The sequence below is a fragment of the Lissotriton vulgaris genome, chromosome 8 (genome assembly GCF_964263255.1).
Source record: "Lissotriton vulgaris chromosome 8, aLisVul1.2, whole genome shotgun sequence".
Taxonomy (NCBI): Eukaryota; Metazoa; Chordata; class Amphibia; order Caudata; family Salamandridae; genus Lissotriton; species Lissotriton vulgaris.
Genome location: NC_141696.1, coordinates 1,184,484,778 through 1,184,504,552, shown reverse-complemented (window position 1 = coordinate 1,184,504,552; position 19,775 = coordinate 1,184,484,778). Strand labels below are relative to the sequence as shown.

The following is a 19,775-nucleotide window of genomic DNA, read 5'->3' as shown; positions in this document are numbered from 1 at the left end:
GCATGCATTGTAAATCCGAAATAATCACCAAAACCACCAAAGCCAGAGCTGAGGTAGAGGACTACTCTATGTTACTACTTAACTGCAGGTCTTTAGTGAAACACTGCCTAGAAATCGCCTTGCTACTAGATGAATACTCACCAGACGTAATCTTTTTGACCGAGACATGGCTGAATCAAGACTCTCAGCCGGACCTGGCACAGGCCATCATTCCGGGATATCAGATAGCGCGGGCCGATCGACCACTGGGCAGAGGTGGCGGCCTCGCGATTATCTATAAAGAAAGCTATGTCTGTCGCTACTCAGCAGAAGACATTGAGGACTGTGAAAATCTCTCCTTCTCTATCGAGTTCTCTCCTAATACCTGCTTCACCGTTATTCTCATCTACCGCCCTCCTGGTCCTACTGGACAATTTAACACCTCTCTACTCTCGGTGGCTTCCCAGTTGGTTGTCTCTCCCTCCAATTTCACCTTACTGGGAGATTTTAACATCCATTTTGACAACCTGCTAGACCCACGGCATCAGAGACACAGTCAAGCCTGGCTGCCATTCAACTAGAGCAACTAGTCCCCTCTGCTACACATGAAAAGGGGCATCTGCTAGACCCGATCTTCAATAACTGCGACCAGCTCAAAGTTGGTACCATTACTAGACTTCCATGGTCGGACCACTTCCTGATAGCCTTCACCTGGACCACGAGCAAACCACCCCCTTCCTCATTTACATCTAGGAAAACCCGCAACTGGTCAAAACTTCCCATCGACAACTGGACGCAGGCTCTTTGCACCACTAGACCCACTCTCTCCCAAGACCCAATGTCAAATAACATAAAATATGATGAGTGGATAACTACCTCTCTTGACTCAGTCCTCCCAGTATACCCATCGAGATCCAAGAGACACAGTAAAACAGCCCCATGGTATACAGAAGATCTTAGAAATCAAAAACGCCTCTGTAAGAGACAAGAGAGGAAATGGCGCATATCCTATAATCCTGAAGAAAAAGCCACCTATAGGGAAATGATCAGGAACTACAAACTGGCCATAAAAACCTCGCAAGCTGCCTACTACAACCTTAAAATAACTACAGCTAAATCAAAACCAAAAGAAATATACTGCATAGTAAACTCCCTGATCAAACCTCCCCCACCTGCCACAGATAATAACAACTCACCGTCCAATTGCAATGATCTGGTGGAATTTTTCTTTCAAAAAGTTAATAAAATTTATCTTTCCTTCCCCAACCCACCCACCGACCCGCCTGTCCAATGCTCGCACTCAGCTTCAAACCTGAACAAGTGACTGGAGTCCTTTCCCTTGATAACTTTGGAAACATTAGAGAAACTGGCTCAACAAATAAAAACCGGCTCTCCATGTGACCCTGCTCCTCCAGGCTCACTGAGATTGGCCAGCAAAACCATTTTCCCCACCCTTCTGGACCTACTGAACTCCTCCATAGTGAGTAGGACAGTACCCACGACCTGGAAGCACGCAATGGTGCGGGCTCTACTAAAAAAAACCTCCCTTGACCCAGCCAACCCCAGCAACTACCGCCCGATCTCTCTGCTCCCATGGGCGTCTAAGATCCTGGAGAAGCACGTCAATACCATTCTGACGACGTTCTTCGAGAAAAACCACCTCCTCGACGCTTCCCAAACGGGTTTCCGCCCTAAACATGGGACAGAGACCGCCCTACTGGCCGTAACTGAGGAGGCAAGACGGATCCTGGATCGAGGGGGATCAGTGGCAGTGATCCTCCTCGATCTGAGTGCCGCGTTTGACACGGTACACCACAAAATCTTGCTGAACCATCTTGCCGACTTAGGAGTGTGCGGAGATGCCCTGACATGGTTCGAATCTTTTCTATCAGACAGAACCTTCCAGGTCTTCGACAGCACATCCCGCTCATCCAGTAGGCCTCTGGGATGCGGAGTTCCGCAGGGCTCATCCTTAAGCCCTACGCTCTTTAATGCATACATGAGGCCACTGGCTGGAATTGTTCGTCCGCATGGTGTTAATATCATCTCCTATGCGGACGACACCCAGCTGGTGGTCTCCCTTGCACAAAAGAGCGGCCTCCAGTCTCCACCAGATCTAGCGGCTTGTCTGGAGGATGTAAAGAGCTGGATGATGAGCTCATGCCTGAAGCTCAACGGTGACAAAACTGAGCTCATGCTCCTGGGCCCGGCGGCCCCTTCCACCATAGAGCTGATCTGGGCCTCAAGCATGGGTATGGCCCCATCCCCCAGAGATAACATCAAAAGCCTGGGAGTCTGGCTCGACAAATCTCTGAGCATTAACACACAGGCTACTAAGGTATCAGCCACCTGTTTTGGCCTCCTTAGGGTGATTAAAAAAGTCCTTCCCCTCCTCCGATTCGAGGCCAGACAAATAATTATACAGGGCCTCATCCAATCCCGCCTGGATTTTAATAACGCCCTTTATCTTGGAGCACCAGACTACACCCTACAAAAGCTTCAACGCACCCAAAACTGCGCTGCCTGGGTGTTGCTGGGAGTCCCTCGGAGGACTTCAATAAAAACTGGCTTAAAAGCCTTACACTGGCTGCCTGTTAGGGACAGAGTGAAATTCAAAGCGCTCTGCATTGCCCACCAGACATTCTGGAAAATGGGCCCAGATATCAACTGCTCCCTGATTTCTCCATACAAACCCAACAAGACTCTTTGTTCTTCAGCAGCATCCCTAGCCAAAATTCCCAGAATCTGTAGAGCCAGAGCAGGAGGACGTTCGTTCTCGTACAATGTATCCAAACTCTGGAACACCCTCCCTCTGCAGATGAGAAATAATGCCAACCTAACCAGCTTCCGCAAACAGCTAAAAACTCTCCTGTTTAATAAATAGTAACCTTATGAGGGCATCTTCTGTTTCCCAGCGCCTGGACGCCTCAGGGCAGCTGCAGCGCTCTACAAATTCCACTTTCATTTCATTCCATTTCAGGTACGAGTTGTGAACAATCATGAAATCATGATCTTTCCGGACTACACACAGGAGGTCATGGTAAGGCGCAAATCGTTTGATACGGTGCAGATGGAGCCAAGGAAATGCTACCTGCAATATATGATGATTTTCCCAGCGCACTTAAATGTTTTGGCGGAGGGGCTCTCCTGGTTCTTCAAAGCCCTGGAAGATGACAGAGTATCTCAAATGCTGGTGACTGGTGGAGACAGGATGGCGGAGGAGCGGCCACACATAGCCATCAAGACTAGACATAGAGGAGTTGTGAATGAATGACTGAAAAGGGCAATGGCCGGAGCCAGGAAGCCATGCCAAGGCACCTCGAACATTGGGGATGAGGGTAGTTTTAAACCTACAGTTTGAGGATGGTGGGAGGGAGAAGTTTTGGTTGGGACTCGGGGACACAGACAAGGGGAAGGACACACATGTGCAAATAGACTAGGGAGACCAAGATTGATGTTCGAGATGATGGTTCCCAATGATGTCTCAGTGGGAGTCTGACACCCACAGTGGGGGGATAACCCCACTCTCATTGAAAGTTAACAGGCTGGGCACAAGTGGAAGAGATGGGTGGTATCTAAATACATCTATAGGCACAACCGTGACAAAGTTCAGCTACAGGAGACACACCTGTACACTCAGGTTTGACAACGAGATTGAGTGGGATCAGGATCCTGGCACATTGGTCCCTACCATTCTGAGTCACACAAACATTGATGGAGCCCAGGGGCTGCTATGTGGCAGTTAGTGGTCCATTTGAAGGAGAACTCCTGAGAATGGACTCTTGGTACCTCCCGTCGGGGCTACAGGCTAAACTCCTGGGGAAGCTGGGGGGGGACTGGATAATCTACCTGACCCTAATAACTGCCCTACTAGTCGGTGGAGATTTCAATCTCATCATGTCGGGTGACTGGGACAGGGTCATGCAGGGCATGAGGGCTCTGGAGGGTGATGTTACCCACAAGCCAGTACAGGGGGGCTGGGGTTAGTCAACCTATGGAGGGAAGAAATCCCCACATTCCGGCAATACTCTTACACATCAGGCACAGCCAGATCCATGTCTCTATGGATTACTTTTTCTTACAGGGAACCCAGCGGCCCAAGTTTGGAGGCACGTACCATCGGGAACGCTGAATTTCTGATCACTTCCCTCTGGTTACAGGGTTGCTGACCACGGCATGCCGGGGCTTGCAGAGCTGGAGATGTGACCCATGGGAAATGTCCGATGGGCAAACCAAGGTGGTTATGAGGACAGTTACGGCGCAATACTTACAGGCGAACACGTACTCAGTGCAGTCCAAATTTAGTATTTGGGAGGCATAAAAGACAGTGATATGGGGATGCCTCATCTTGCACATCGCTGGGAAGAAGAAAGAATGGGAAAGGGAGTCCTGAACATTGAATAAAACCTATGTCAGTGAAATGCAGAGAGTTTGACAGTCCCGACCCAGACCTCATGCACAAAATCACCCTCACTAGGGACAAATACCGCAGGTTGGTGGAACTGGAGGCAAGAGCTCACTATAGGGCCAAGCAGCACAGGCTTTACGAGGTGGAGAATAAGGCAAGCAAGTTACTGGCCTGGCTGGAACACAGAGAAGAGGGTAGGAAATGGATACCCAGTGTAGTAAACATTGGGTGAAGTATGGTTCAAATGGCAACAGATATAGTGGAAGCATTTGCCACACACCTGAGTACGCTGTATGAGTCTAGGGCGGAGCAGAGAGGAAACGGTGTCTGAGATTCATCGCTAAGCTCCCAACTCTGATACTGGACTCTGACAACAGAGTTGTGGGACAGGGATAGAACAGTTGAGGAGACTGGGAAAACAATAGGCCAGTTGAAGGTGTGGAAAACCCCTGTCCCGAATGGGTCCCAAACTGAATTTTACAAATGCCTCATGGGCAGGCTGACTGCCCCTTTCAGGGAAATGTTCAACAAAGCAAAGCATATGGGACAGATGGGATACCTGTCGAGAGTAAGGACAGCAACATTTATAATGATACACAAGGAGGGCAAGCCAGCAGGCCAATGTGCTTCTTATAGGCCCAATGCACTGCTAAACCTGGAGGTGATTATCCTAACCAAGGTACTGGCAAACTGCTTGCTCCGGGTCACTACACAACACAATCTTAGAAGGCTGTTGGGGTGCCTGGTGAGATGTAGGGACTTGGGGGAGCCATCTGTTCTGCTGGTGCTGGATGCTGATAAGGCATTTCTTTCACTAGAGTGGAGGTACCTACTTTCATTGCTGGCAAGGATGGGGTTTGGGCTGGAATTCCTGGCCTGGGTCCAACTCCTATACAATAAACCGTGGGCGTTGGTCTGAGTCTAAGATATGACTTCACGAGAATTTAACATCAACAAGGGAACTAGGCATCGGTGCCCTCTCTTGCCCATGCCCTTTGCACTGGTGCTCCAGCCTCTGACCAACTGGATGAGGGTGAATGCACAAATTAGCGGACTCCAATGGGCCTTGGGCTGGGAAGAGAAGATCTCTCTATACGATGACGATCTGCTACAATAGCTGTCCGACCTGAATCAGTTCATAACCTGTATCTTAGAAGTCTTGTCTATCTGTGGAAACTATCCGAGTATGCATCTTAACTGAATGAAAGTGGTGGTGTTCCCACTGACTTTTGGACGCCGCTGGGTGGGTGGGGCATGCCCGCTGAGCTCCAGAGGGCTTTAATTAGCTGGTTATATGCATAACATTGGACCAAGTGGAATCCCACAGTTGTAACTTGGGACTAATCCTCCAGGAATACAGGGCAGATGTCTCCCCTTGGTGGGGACTTCCGCTCTTGCTGATAGGTAGGCCTGCTCTGCTTAAAATGATTACCCTGCCCAAGTTTCTCTACATGCTCCAAAGAACACCATAAGAAAGCCAGAGCAGTTCTTTACAGAGGTGAATGTAACGACCAGGCTACTCTATCGGACGGGGATCGGTCTCCCATATTACAATTACCACTCTTACTAGAGGCCCCTACAAGGGAGGTATCAACCTCCCAAACATGTGACTGTACTACTGGGTGATCCAGCTGGTTGCGAATGGGTGACCTTTCGACCCCCAACAGTTCCCAGCACTGTAGGTCGACAAACACCAGATGAGTCCAGGGGAACACTTGCAACACCTACATAGCATCAGTCTCACAAGGCCAGTAGCCAGCCCCACACAGGTACTATACAGGGCCTGGAGAAAGGCTCCAAAGAAGTTGGAATGGCCAAGAAAAGTTAAATAAGAGATACCGCTATGGGAATCCAGGACACTGGTGGACCTGCAACAGTTAGAATAACAGCGAGAATTGTACATGATTAGGATCTCAAAGTTGGGGGATGTGTGGAGGAGCTGCAGACTCCTTCCTTTCGAAGACCTCCAGACCCAGTATGAGTTGTCTGGCACACAACACTATTGTTACCTCCAGCTGAAACACACCCTGTCAATCTATGGGGACACCCCAGGAGGTCCCAGATGGACCCTTGAAAGAATACAGGGTACAGAGTATTGGCAGCCCGCTTCACAGACACACAGTGTTCCAGATTTACAGAATTCTCCTCCAAAATGGCCACCCCTCAAAAATAGCCATCTCCTCATTGGAGCAGATGTGGGAGGGAGATCTGCACACTCTGGAGGACGAGGACTAGGTAGAGGCCTGCAGGCACCTGAGAGAGGTGGCATTCAGCCAGGTTTAGTTAAAGTTCCTGCACAGGGCCTATAATACCAGAACTAGACTGCACCGCATGGGGAGGATAGATACAGATAGGTGTTTGAGGGGGTGTGGGTAGCCGTGTATGCTTGTGATTACCAAGGGCTCTGACACTAATTGGACCCGGTGGGGGATTGGTTGATGGAGTTCATAGGGTAAAATATTTCACTGGGCCCGACGCTGGCAATGCTGGGAATCTGAGGGGACCAGGCAATACTTAAATATGCATTGCTGTGGTGTAACATGGCCCTCATGGTGGCCAGAATGGACATAGCCCAGCTGTGGGGCAGTGGGAAGAATCCCACAACTGAGCGCTGAGTGACTAACTTAGACTTGTTCATGCAGGCCGAGAAGTCGGTTTACAATGCCTACGCCTGCCCAAGGAAATTTGAAAAGATTTTTGGGCCAATGGCTGGGCTACACGGCCCTGTTCTCATTAACGTCCCCACCTTTCACAGTGGCACAGAGGGAACAAAGATGTTATGGGCATTGGTTGGTACAGTGTGCAGAGACTTCAAACTCCTTATGAAATGAGATTTGGGTCAGGGAACAGGTCCGCTGGTCTATTTTCTGAGGGTGGCGGGGATGGGTGCAGTTTCGTTTCAGCGTGTCAAAAGAATCTTTTCAGCTACTGTAAACAATAAATGGTCTATTAAAAAGAGTCATTAAAAATGAACTTACGATTACTTTGTCAATAGAAGGACTATGTTCTTTTGACTTGTCAAAGACTGAGTCCTGTAACCAGAGCTAGTGTGAGGTGCAATCTCAACAGAGCTGCAGATGATTTGTGTCATTATTGAATGTGTCAATCACACCCATGCACAATGTATGCTAACAAAGTATTTAAGGAGCCATGCAATACAAGACTGTGACAAAACGTTGGGAGCACTGATTGGAAATGAAACAAATACAACAGTACTCATCCCGCCAAGTCTTATAGAGACATAGAAACATCACAGAGGAACCCCTAAACGCATTGGGATATTCCCAGGAAGACTCTCAATCAATCAATACATTTGTAGAGCGCGCTAATCACCCGTGAGGGTCTCAAGGCGCTGTTGGGAGGGAGGGGGGGTGCCGCTATTGCTCGAATAACCAGGTCTTGAGGTGTTTCCTGAAGGTGAGATGGTCCTGGGTCAGTCGTAGGTGTGCGCGGAGGGAGTTCCATGTCTTGGCTGTCTGGTAGGAGAACGATCTTCCTCCTGTGGTGGTTCTGCGAATCCGTGGGACGGTAGCGAGAGCAAGGCTGGTGGAGCGGAGCTGGCGGGTGGGGGTGTATAACTAGAGGCGGTTGTTGAGGTATTCGGGGCCCATGTTGTGGAGCGCTTTGTGTGCGTTGGTGAGCAGCCTGAACGTGATCCTCTTGCTGACGCGGAGCCAGTGCAGGTTTCTCGGGTGGGCGGATTTGTGGCTGTGGTGAGGGATGTCAAGGATGAGTCATGCAGAGGCGTTCTGTATGCGCTAAAGGCGTTTCTGCAGTTTGGCTGTGGTTCCTGCGTATAAGGTGTTCCTGTAGTCCAGTCGACTGGTGACGAGGGCCTGGGTGACCGTCTTTCTGGTTTCAGTGGGGATCCACCGGAAGATCTTTCGGAGCATGCACAGGGTGTTGAAACATGAGGACGAGACTGCGTTGACTTGCTTGGTCATCGTGAGGGAGGAGTCCAGGATGAATCCCAGGTTGCGTGTGTGGTCAGTGGGTGTCGGTGCGGTGCCCAGCGTCGTGGGCCACCAGGAGTCGTCCCAGGTGGATGGGGATTGTCCGAGGATGAGAACCTCCGTCTTGTCCGAGTTGAGCTTCAGACGGCTGCGCTTCATCCATTCTGCGACCTCTTTCATTCCCTCCTGGAAGTTGGTTTTGGTGGTGAATGGGTCTTTGGTGAGGGAGAGTATCAGTTGGGTGCCGTCGGCGTAGGAGATGATCTTGAATTTGAATTTGAATTGAATTTAAAAACATTTATATAGCGTGCTTCTACCACGCGGTTTCTTGGCGCTTTTGGATTGCGAGGAGACTACAGGAGCAGAGGGAAATTAGACATTGTAGGCTCGAGAAAAGAGCAGGGTTTTAAGACCTTTCCGGAACTCGATGTAGGAGGGTGTCGTGCGGAGCTCCGCCGGAAGGGAGTTCCAAAACACCGGAGCAAGAACTGCAAATTTAATTCCGCCTGCCTTTTTCTTTCTAAATCGGTGGGTGGTTAAAAGAGCCTGATGGGTAGAGCGGAGCTCTCTGCCCGGTATGTAAGGCTTGATAGCGCAGCAGATAAACTCCGGGGCGGAGCCCATTTTGGCCTGGAAGGTGGTACAGCCAAACTTGAACAAGGCTCGCTCTTTCACCGGCAGCCAGTGTAATGCCTGCAGCAGAGGAGTGGCACGGTGGAATTTGGGCAGGCCATAGATCAGGCGGGCTGCCTGATTCTGCACTAGCTGCAGACGGTGAATGGCGTAGGCTGGAGCGCCGTTGTAGATGATGTTGCCATAATCAAGGCGCGAGAGCACCATAGCCAACATTATGATCTTTAGGGCAGGTTGGGAGAAGAAGCGGGAGACCTTCCTAATAGTTCTGAGGGAGAAGAAGCAGGAGGAAACAACCGAGTTGACCTGTGAGTGAACGGAGAGTGAAGAGTTGAGGGAGATACCCAGGGTTTTGACCTTGGGGACAGGGAGCAGGGAAACACCAAGTGAAAGTGGCCAGTGGGAAGGGGACCAGGGACTGCAACCACCTCCGGTCAAGACTAACTCCGTCTTGTCTGGATTGAGTTTGAGGTGGTTGCAGTTCATCCAATCCTGGATGAACAACATGACAGATTGGACGTTCTGGGAAGAAGAAGGGGAGTGTGAGAGGTTAAAAATTAGCTGGAGGTCATCGGCGTAATTGAACACCGTGACCTCAAGCTGCTGTAATATAAAAATGAGGGGGTAGATGTATAAATTAAACAAAAGAGGGGAAAGTGAAGAGCCTTGGGGGACCCCACATACAACCTTGCGGGAGGCAGCAGTGAAACCAGCTAGATTGACCGCCTGGGCCCTATCACTCAGGAAGGACTCAAGCCAGGCGAGGGCCAGGCCCTCTATGCCCGCCGCCCTGACACGGGTGAGGAGGATGGAGTGGTCCACCGTGTCAAAAGCGGCGGACAGATCTAAAAGAATGAGGGCCTGCGGGAGGTTGGTGTCAATGCCCTCGCGTAGGCTGTCCATCACTGAGATCACCACCTTCTCCGTAGAATGGAGGGGGCGGAAGCCCGCCTGCCGGGGGGAGAGGCAGTGATTGGTTTCTACATGGGTGCTCAGGGTGCTGGTTACGTGGGTTTCCAAGACCTTGCCCAGGTATGGCAGGAGGGAGATGGGACGGTAGTTGGAGGGGGATGAAGGGTCAGCACCGGGCTTTTTTAAGATGGGGATAACAGCCGCAAATTTATGAGCAGTGGGGACCACTCCGTTGCTGAGTGAATCATTCAAAAATGTGAGGGGAGGGGTTGGGCAGGCTAGGAAGATCTCTTTCAGGATGTGAGCAGGGGCGAAGTCCAGGGGGGAACCAGACTTCACCTTTTGAAGCAGAGGAAAGCGCGTGGCTTTGGTCAGGGGGGGGGTGGAGGTGAGTTTAGCGGTGACAGCAGGTGGGGAGGGGTTAATGAATATAGGGGAAGGGAGGGGGATGTTGGCCTTTATCTTTGCGACCTTGTCAACAAAAAAATCGTTGAGCGAGTCGCAAAGCGATTGGGAAGGGGGAATCAAAGCCGTGGCTCTGTTAGAGGAGGCAAGCTCGTGCACTGTGGCAAAGATTTCCTTGGTTTGAGACTCTGCTGCCAGTATTGATGTTGTGTTTGCGTGCGATGGTGGCGAGGGGGGCTCATGTAGATATTGAAGAGGGTTGGGCTGAGTGAGGAGCCTTGGTGTACACCGCAGATCATCTTGGTGGCCTCGGAGCGGAAGGGAGGGAGGCGGACTCTCTGGGTTCTGTCGGAGAGGAACAATGTGATCCAGTCCAGGGCCTTTCCTTGGATCCCTGTGTTGTAGAGGCGGGTTGTTAGGGTGCGGTGGCAGACGGTATCAAAGGCTGCCGAGAGGTCCAGGAGGATGAGAGTGGCTGTCTCTCCGTTGTCCATCAGGGTCCTGATGTCATCGGTGGCTGCGATGAGGGCGGTCTCGGTGCTGTGGTTGGCTCGAAATCCGGACTGGGATGAGTCGAGCGAGTTGATTGCTTCGAGGAATGCAGTGAGCTGTTTATTGACGGTCTTCTCGATGACTTTAGCCTGGAAGGGGAGAAGAGAGATGGGGCGGAAGTTCTTGAGGTCTTTAGGGTCCGCTGTTGGTTTCTTCAGGAGGACGTTGATTTCTGCGTGTTTCCAGCTTTCAGGGAAGGTGGCTGACCTGAAGGAGCTGTTGATGACGTTCCGGAGGTGGGGTGCGATGATGGTGTCGGCTTTGTTGAAGATATGATGAGCACATGGGTCGGAGGGGGAGCCAGAGTGGATGGTGTTCATGACGTGGGTGGTGTCTTCAGTGCTGATGGGGGTCCATGCGCTGAGGCTGATGGTGGGGGTCGTTGGTTTGGTGGGTAGAGGCGGAGTCTGGGGTCCGAAGCTGTCGTGTATATCTGTGATCTTGCGGTGGAAGAATGTGGCGAGGGAGTTGCAGAGGTCTTGCGACGGTGTGAAGTCGTTGTTGCTGGTGCTGGGGTTGGAGAGCTCTTTAACGATGCTGAAGAGTTCCATGCTGTTGTGGGTGTTGTTGTCCAGCCACTCTTTGAATGATGTCCTTTTGGTGATGCGGATCATCATGTTTTCTGATGTCCGTTTGTGGCGCCAAGCTTTTTCGAGGGTTCAGCATGATTTCTTTGAGGGCGTCTGTGAACCATGAGGTTTTTCTGTTGCTAGTCTTGCCAGAGGGTTTCTTCAGTGGAGCGAGGTCGTCGGCGCAGTTGGTGATCCACTGTGCGAGATTGTGTGCTGCGTCGTTGGTGTCGGGGGTGTCGACAGGTGGGTTCTGGCTCAGCGATGTGGTCAGCTGGTCTGTGGTGACTTTGCTCCAGCATCTGCGGGGGATCTGTAGCGTGTGGTGATGGAATGTGGTTTTCTTGAAGGTGAAGTGGATGCAGCTGTGGTCGGTCCAGTGTAGTCCGGTGGAGTGGCTGAAGGAGACGTGGTTGCTGGCGGAGAAGATGGGGTCGAGCGTGTGGCCAGCGAGGTGGGTGGGCGTGTCCACCAGTTGCTTGAGTCTGAGGTTGCCGAGGTTGTCGAGCAGGGTGGAGGTGTGTTGTCGCTGTTTTTCTCCAGGTGGAAGTTCATGTCCCCTAGGCGGATGTACTCTGGTGAGGCTAGGGCGTGCGGGCTGATGAAGTCGGAGATGGTATCGCAGAATTGTGTCCGTGGGCCCGGGGGTCTGTAGATGAGCGTTCCTCTGAGGGTGGTCTGGGGGTCGGTGTGGATCTGGAAGTGTAGGTTTTCGGTGGCGGTGAGTGTGAGTGTGTCTTCGGCGTTGGTCATGACGCTGATGGTGTTCCTGTAGATGATGGCGATTCCTCCTCCAGTTTTGTTGACGCGGTCCTTCCGGATGATTTTGTAGCCGTCCGGAATGGCTATGGCGATGTCGGGGGCCGAGGAGGCGTTCATCCAGGTTTCCGTGAGGAAGGCGACGTCTGGTGCTTTTGTATCAAGGAGTTCCCAGAGTTCGACGGCGTGTTTGTGGACGGAGCGGGTGTTGAGGAGGATGCACTTGAGGTGGTTGTTGTTATCGTTGCTGTGTTCAGTGGGCGGGGTGCAGGTTCGAAGGTAGGAGAATTTGCAGGCTTGGCAGGTGAAGGGTCCGTGGGTGCACCTTGGGGTGGCTTGGTTGCAGGCGGCAGGTCGTCCGGTGTTGAGTGCGATGAGGGTGGCAGTGTCGTATCTCAGTCGGGTGCCCTGGCATCGGCTGGGGCCAGGGGTTCTGGTGCTGGGCGCGGTCCTGGCGTGGACGGGCACAGGCGGGCTTACCTTTGGCGCGCCAGCGGCGTGCCCGCTGCGCGGCCTCCATTAGAGGCAAAGTGGGAGGGAGGAGCAGCTGGGAGTCTGGAGCGGGCGGCCAATGGGCGAGGGCAGGGGGTACAGAAGGGAAAAGGGGGCGGGCCGTGGGGGAGCAGCGGCAGGAAGCGGGGAGCGGGGGCGTCACAGAGGGCAGGGGCGCAAAAGGAGCGCCTCAAAATACAGTACAACCACAATGAAAAAGTAGAGTACACTCGAGAACAGAGGGGAAAAAACAGTTAGCAGTTTACAGTTAGCAGCCACCAGGGGCGAACCCTCGGCAGCGGCGGAGCAGAGGGGCAGAGACTCGGCGATCAGCAGGAGCCGTGCGGCGTGGGGAGTGACCTGGGGTCACTCGGATAAAATAATAGCACTGACTGAGGAAACAACAATCAAAGAAACCAACAGGAAGACCTGATCAGAAAAATCAAGCAATTAGAAGGCTGACTGTAAAGAGAAAACAATAGAAGATTCTTATGGCTTGATATCACAAGGACCAGAAAATTCCAAATCTGTGCAGCAAACACAAGGGCTTCATGGATAGGTGGACCACAGAAGAACTTTCATGAGCGCTTTGCAAGCAGACGTAGGAGGCTTGAAGCTAGAGATACAATTATAGATTAACACAGGTAAGTGTATGTCCCTTAAACACATTACCAAACAAATATACAGCTAGATGAGTGAGACTGATGACCTGAAAGCTCAAATATTTAAACAAGATACTTTTATTTACAAATTAGATACACTTGGCAGGAGTGCTGCAAGACTAAAAGCAGAACAAAGAGATTACACATCCTCTACAGATGTTAGCAGTGATGAAGATAAGAACATAAATCAAGGAATTAAAATGAGAAACACTTATGGACAAGAAATAAAAGGGATTCACCAGTCTCAGCTAGCAGATTAGATACAGTGAAAGACAAAAACTTAACAATAGGTCGCAAAGATGGTGAATGAGGTGTATATCAGTGCACAGCGGGAATGAGGATATGCTCAATACCACAGATTAGTGGGAGGTACGCGAGGGCACAGAGTGAATGGGCGTACACCATTGCACAATGTGAATGTTAGTGAACCCCTTTCCATGGGATGAATAGGATGTTCAACTCCGCAAAGGCTGAATGGGGTGGACACATGTGTGGAGGGTGTACATTGGGGCACAATTTGAATGTAGGCATACTGCTGTGCATGGGGTGAATGAATTTCACACCTTTGTAGAGTGTGAAAGAGGGTGTACTCTTGTTTACAGGGTAAAGGGATGTACACAAAGGCATATGATGAATGGGGTGGGCACAAGAGCATTGGGTGAATTGAGTGTACACCAATGCACAGAATGAATATGAGGACCTCTGATCACAGGGTGAATGGGTTGTACACCTGTGCAGAGGTTGGATGAGGGTGTATCCCTGTGTACAGGGTGAATGGGCTGTAAATGAGGACACGGGGTGAATGGGCTGTATAACTGCCCAGAGAGTGAATGGGGTGTGCACTAGGGCCCAGGATGAAGGTGATGTACACCAGTCCACTTAGTATATAGTGTGTATACTAGTTCATAGGGTGAATGAAGGTGTACAAAAGGACACAGGATGAATGAAGTGTACATGAGAGCACAGGGCGACGAGGGTGTACACCAATGCACGGTATGAATGTGGGTGTATCCCCGAGAATGGAGCGAATGAGGTGTACACCAATGGATAGTATGAATGTGGGAGTACCCCTGTGCACATGGTGAATGGTAGTGTACACTTGTGCACTGGATAAATAGGATGTTCAATACAACCCAACAGCTAGAATGGATTACCACAATAGGTAACTTTCCCCCTTCGTGCAGACTAAAAGCTATCAGACCTTCCTGATGCTTAATAGACTTACCATCCTCCTGGTTACTTTCTCAAGCTGCTTCTTCTGAGATGCAAGGCGAAATATCCTGATCAGGATTATAATTCTCAATGCTCGCAGGAAGTTGACCATTCTGCCACAAAAAGAGAACATGTTGCTTTATTTTGACAACAAAAAGTTGCTCGAGCTCTTGCACTTGGAAAGTTCCCGTCAATATTGGCTTCTAACAACTGGCTTTATTTGAGTGTGGTGAATATCCTGTTCACCGTATTACAAGTGCATTGCACCCTGCCGCACATGTAATACAGCGGAAGGGGTATTCACCATGTCTGTGACTGAGTATTCTATCCGTCGAACTGAAAATAAGTGCGTTTATTATTTTTTTTCATCATTGCAATTCAAGGACAAAGAATGATACTGATACAATTTCACAGTGCAAATGAGCGCTATCATGAAAATGCAGACACCACACACAAATTCACCATGAAGAAGGAAGCACATCTATAACAAAATGGCAACTAATAATCAATACCTTGCACCGGCTGACCAACGTATTTTGTTTAAGACTCTTACACTTGCCCACGGTGCTCTCTACAAGGCAGGGTCTCAGTATCTTAGGAGACGCTTCACGTTCTATGAGACGCCCAGACATTGCATGGTGGTAAGATCCACCCTTTTATGATTTTTACAAATCAAATAAAGTATGAATGACTTGGCCCAGACATACAGGCCAATGCCTCGCTTTTGTACCTAGGTACCGCCTGGCTAAAATGGGAGGCAGCTCCCTCTCTGTCAGAGCGGCTATGGCTTGGAATTCCTTGCCTTTGAACTTCGAAACATAGGTGACCTCAGGCTGTTTAAAAAAACATGAAAAAACGTTATTATTCAAGTAATTTTCCAGCTGGGTCAGCTTCCCTCTGTCTCCATTATTTGGCTTCCGCGCCAGGACACTTCTGAGTACCCATGCGCACTGTAAATGGAGGTTAACATGACATAACAATATTAATATCTTGCATTCCTACCTTCTGTTTCATTGTGTATCTTGTCTCCATGTTCCCTACCACGGTATCCTACATTACAATTCTGTATTGTAGCATAAGAGCATTTTCTTGAATAAGAGGCTATTGGAATTATACCTGGAGAGGCTGTGCTTCATATAGTAGCAAGTGATGCAATACAGTACAGATTTTGCATCAGCCTTTTGTAAGCATCTGTACCACTGGTGACAAGGATGAGATAGAAGGGTTGGCAAGTGAGTCATTTACTAATGGTATGAAGGTGAAACTCAAGCGGATTATTTCCTAAAGAAAGACTTGTGTAGTTGGTTAGCAAGGTTTGACGCATAGGATGATAATTGTCAATATGATAGACTGCAGGGGCTGAGTGAGGAACAGTTGCAAAATGGCTGTAGTGGGTAGGAATGTTTGAATAAGTATCAACACAAAGTCAACTCAATGATACTGGCTCAAGGGGAAAACATATTGGCCTACCCAGTCCAGAGCAACATCCTCCATCACAACCAATATGATCACACCACAATAAAGGGAGGTTTAGTCCTAAGATTGTGCCTCCCATGAAAGAAATCTGCATGCAATAAAACTGCAGATCTCTATCCCATATGACTAAGAACAATGGCTCAACAAAGACATTAAAAGTGACAAGCTAACCCCTGGGTACTCTGCACTCTACCCTAACTTCAGACAGTTGGAAGGAGCCAATGCAAATGCCGAAATAAAATAAAAAACAAATGCAAAAAGCATTATTTCAAACTTAAATGTGAAATAAAATTAGTTAATGTCTTATGCGAAAAAACTAATTACTGCAGTAGGGACTCTCAAGATTATGGATTATCAATACATTCTTAAATATTTTTAATTTTAGCATTGTCAGTAAAGAATGTGCAAAATAAATGTTTCTGCATAATATATTTCGACCTGTAAGTGTTTCACTATAACAATTTCATGGGATCATATTTTGATATTTTTCATATCTGCTTTGACTTCAAATCTCTCCCTATCTAAGCCTTACCTCGGTATATTTGTTGCTCCACTGAAGTCCGAGAATGTATAGACAAATGTAACTATCATCGTGACACCAACAATACCTGCATCCAAAATATTTAACTTAGAGCTAAAATATTCCTTGAACCTGTGATACAAGCAAACACAAAGAAAAGGGAAATACTGAGTCTCCAAAATATAAAAATATTAAGAGTAACTGAGTCTGCCACAACAAGTAGCAATGACTAGCTAACATTTACAAATATTCATACACATATATAATGTATTATTGTCCTATATTGCTTGGGAGCAGTTTATATCTGTCATCAGAATCCCAAGACAGTAATATGAGAATATATTATATGTTATCTGTTAATTATTTTTCCCATTATAAGTTTATTTTCAGACAGCTTAAAAACATAGGTTTTTTTCCAAACCGGAAAATATTTATTGAAAACTGTAAGTCAAATGATTTTCTGTAGTGAAAAGAAGAGAAAAATATTTAATTATGCATTTAAGAGTGTAAAATGTTAGGAAAAAACAATTTGCATTGTTAGAAAAAATACATTATCAGCAGCAGCAAACCTTCTGCGGAAGGATTTAGTGAAGCACTATTGCTCAGGAAGCGGTCTTACAAACGTCTACAACGTCTTTGGCGCAGGAATTACTGTGCAACAGATAAACCTAACTACCGCAAGACCCTGAAGGAATACCATAAGCAGATTAGGCTCACACGGAGCCAGTACTACACTCAGAAGATTGAGCATGCCCATAATTCTTCACGGGAGCTTTTCCTTATAATGAAATCCTTATCTTCCTTAGAGCGTGTTTCCCCCACTACCACTCCCTTAGTAGACAACTGCAATCAGATTGCCCAGTTCTTTTCGGACAAAATCGCGAACATTTATGCTACCTTCCCAAGGAAAGTTAGAGAGGCCTTGGGCGATGCGACATGGTCTCCACCATCAAACTTTGTAGGTGGTCTTCTCAGCATTAACACCTTGTACCTGATAGAGCTACGTGCTCTTCTATCCAAAGTAAAGTCGAGTTCTCTAATGTATTCACTCTCACCTACGATGCTGGAGCGTGGGATGGAGGCCATTCAACCGACAACATGCAAGCTGCTCAACCTGTCTTTTACATCAGGCCAGATCCCCTCTAAGTGCAAACTTGCCAATGTGGTACCTCTTTTGAAGAAACCAACGCTGGAAAACCTTAGGCATATCCCCCTGCTCCCGTTTTTCGCTAATGTAGCAGAAAAACACGCTGAGGCGGTATATTAGGGATACAGAGCTCCTACACAAGACCTAATGATGGGTTTGACCTCAGTACAGCAAAGAATTTCTCTCTTAGACTCATTGCTGATAAGGGTAAAATGGCTGTGCTGGTAATGCTGAACCCAAGTGCAACCTTCAACACCGTATCCCATGGCCTTCTTCTAGAACAGCTCTGATTGTAGAGTGTTGGAGACCTAGCCCTGAGATGGTTGGAATGTTTTCTTCAGAACCGCACCTTTCAGGTGACCCAATAGCTGTGGTATTCCGAGGTCTTCTCGCTGCAGCAGGGGGTGCTGCAGGGCTCAACTTTGATCCCGACATTATTCAATCGTATATGCGCCTCCCTGCTGATGCGATTGAGCGTTAAGGCGTCAAAATCGTGTCATACACCAATGATACACAGCTAATCATCACCTTGACACAAGATGAAGGAACTTCTGTGGCCAGCTTTACAGCCTGTCTGCTTCGATTAGCAGAGTGGATGAATCACAGCTGTCTCAAGCTGAATGCTGAGAAAACCAAGATCTTGTTTCTGGGGAAACAGCAATCAATCTAGTCCAAAGCATGGTGTCCAGACACTCTAGGGACATATACCAACTCTCAAGCAAAAAGTTAAGAACATATGTCCCCTGAAACCTCAGGAAGCCGATTTCGGGCTCCTGTTGATTTTCGCCCTCATTCCCTCCAGGCGCAGACTTCGGACAGCGCTCTAGTGTCTGGGCGATTTGGGCCTAGACACTATAAAAGAGCATACTACAATCTGTCCATTACTTTGAACAAGGACTCCTGAGGCGGAAGCCGGGAGTTTAGGGCTCTCATTTTTAACATTTATTACTGTATTTGTTTATTTAGCGTCAATATTTCCTTAACTATTTAGAATTGCTTTGTGCTGTTTTAATCACCCCCACTGCCGCATCTTGCCGCATCTTGGGGGAGGACGAGGACAGCGCTCTAGTGTCTGGGCGATTTGGGCCTAGAAACTATAAAAGAGCATACTACAATCTGTCCATTACTTTGAACAAGGACTCCTGAGGCGGAAGCCGGGAGTTTAGGGCTCTAATTTTTAAAATTTATTAGTATATTTGTTTATTAAGCGCCGATATTTCCCTAACTATTTAGAATTGCTTTGTGCTGTTTTAATCACCTCCCACTGCCGCATCTTGCCGCATCTTACCTCCAGAGTCCCCTGACACCTCAGGAAGCCTCCAGGCGCAGACTTCGGGCGTCATCTTGGGGGAGGACGAGGACAGCGCTCTAGTGTCTGGGCGATTTGGGCCTAGACACTATAAAATGAACACCCCTTCCCGCACGTGCAGCGGGCGCGCCAGAGGCAAGCCCGTCTGTGCCCGTTCGTGGCCGACCAGGGACAGGGGCACAAACCCCTGCCCGAATTCCTCTAGACTCCCCAAGAATGATCACATATTCTAAGGAGCAGCTAGAAAGCCTCTGCCCACCTATTAGGAAAACATGCAAGCACTCATGGAAGGCTGAAATGATGCCCTTAAGCTTTAGGACCTGCTCTCAAAATCCTAAGAAAAACAATGATTACGAACACAAGATGAAATCTCTGACAATGTTTCAGATGAACTGTTGTTCGCTAAGAAAACACAAAATTGAAATATTCAATTTATTAACAGAACAACAACCAGAAGTGCTTTTTTTGACTGAGACGTGGCTAGATGAGGAGTCCACCCCAGATATTCTAGAGGCCCTACCCGAAAACTATGGCATACTAAAAATGAACTGAGATAAACAAAGGGGTGGGGGTATTGCTATTATCCATAAACTCGAATTGATATGCACCCTGGAAATGGTTACGATCAAAGACAGCGAAGCCGTTTTCTTCGCGATTAAATACAGGCCTAATATAACTTTTAATGGCTACTTAATCTACCGCCCGCCAGGAGGGGCCACAAATTTTATAGAAAGTCTGACAGAGGTCATCACCCAGTCTACTCTACGTTACAACAAACTTCTTATCC

At 48.6% G+C, this 19,775-nt stretch overlaps 1 protein-coding gene across 4 annotated transcripts in view; it reads right to left on the bottom strand.

Moving 5' to 3' along the window:
• The window catches only part of LOC147698471 (phosphatidylinositol 3,4,5-trisphosphate 3-phosphatase TPTE2-like), a 308,096-nt gene that overhangs the window by 161,640 nt on the left and 126,681 nt on the right, over nucleotides 1-19,775 (bottom strand). For all 4 annotated transcript variants that reach the window (XM_086935050.1, XM_086935048.1, XM_086935049.1 and 1 more), the window contains exons 6-7: nucleotides 16,545-16,664; nucleotides 14,550-14,649 (exon numbers count right to left, since the gene is read on the bottom strand). In XM_086935050.1, coding sequence (XP_086791176.1) covers nucleotides 14,550-14,649; nucleotides 16,545-16,664 — 220 coding nt within the window. The remainder of the gene's footprint in view (nucleotides 1-14,549; nucleotides 14,650-16,544; nucleotides 16,665-19,775) is intronic.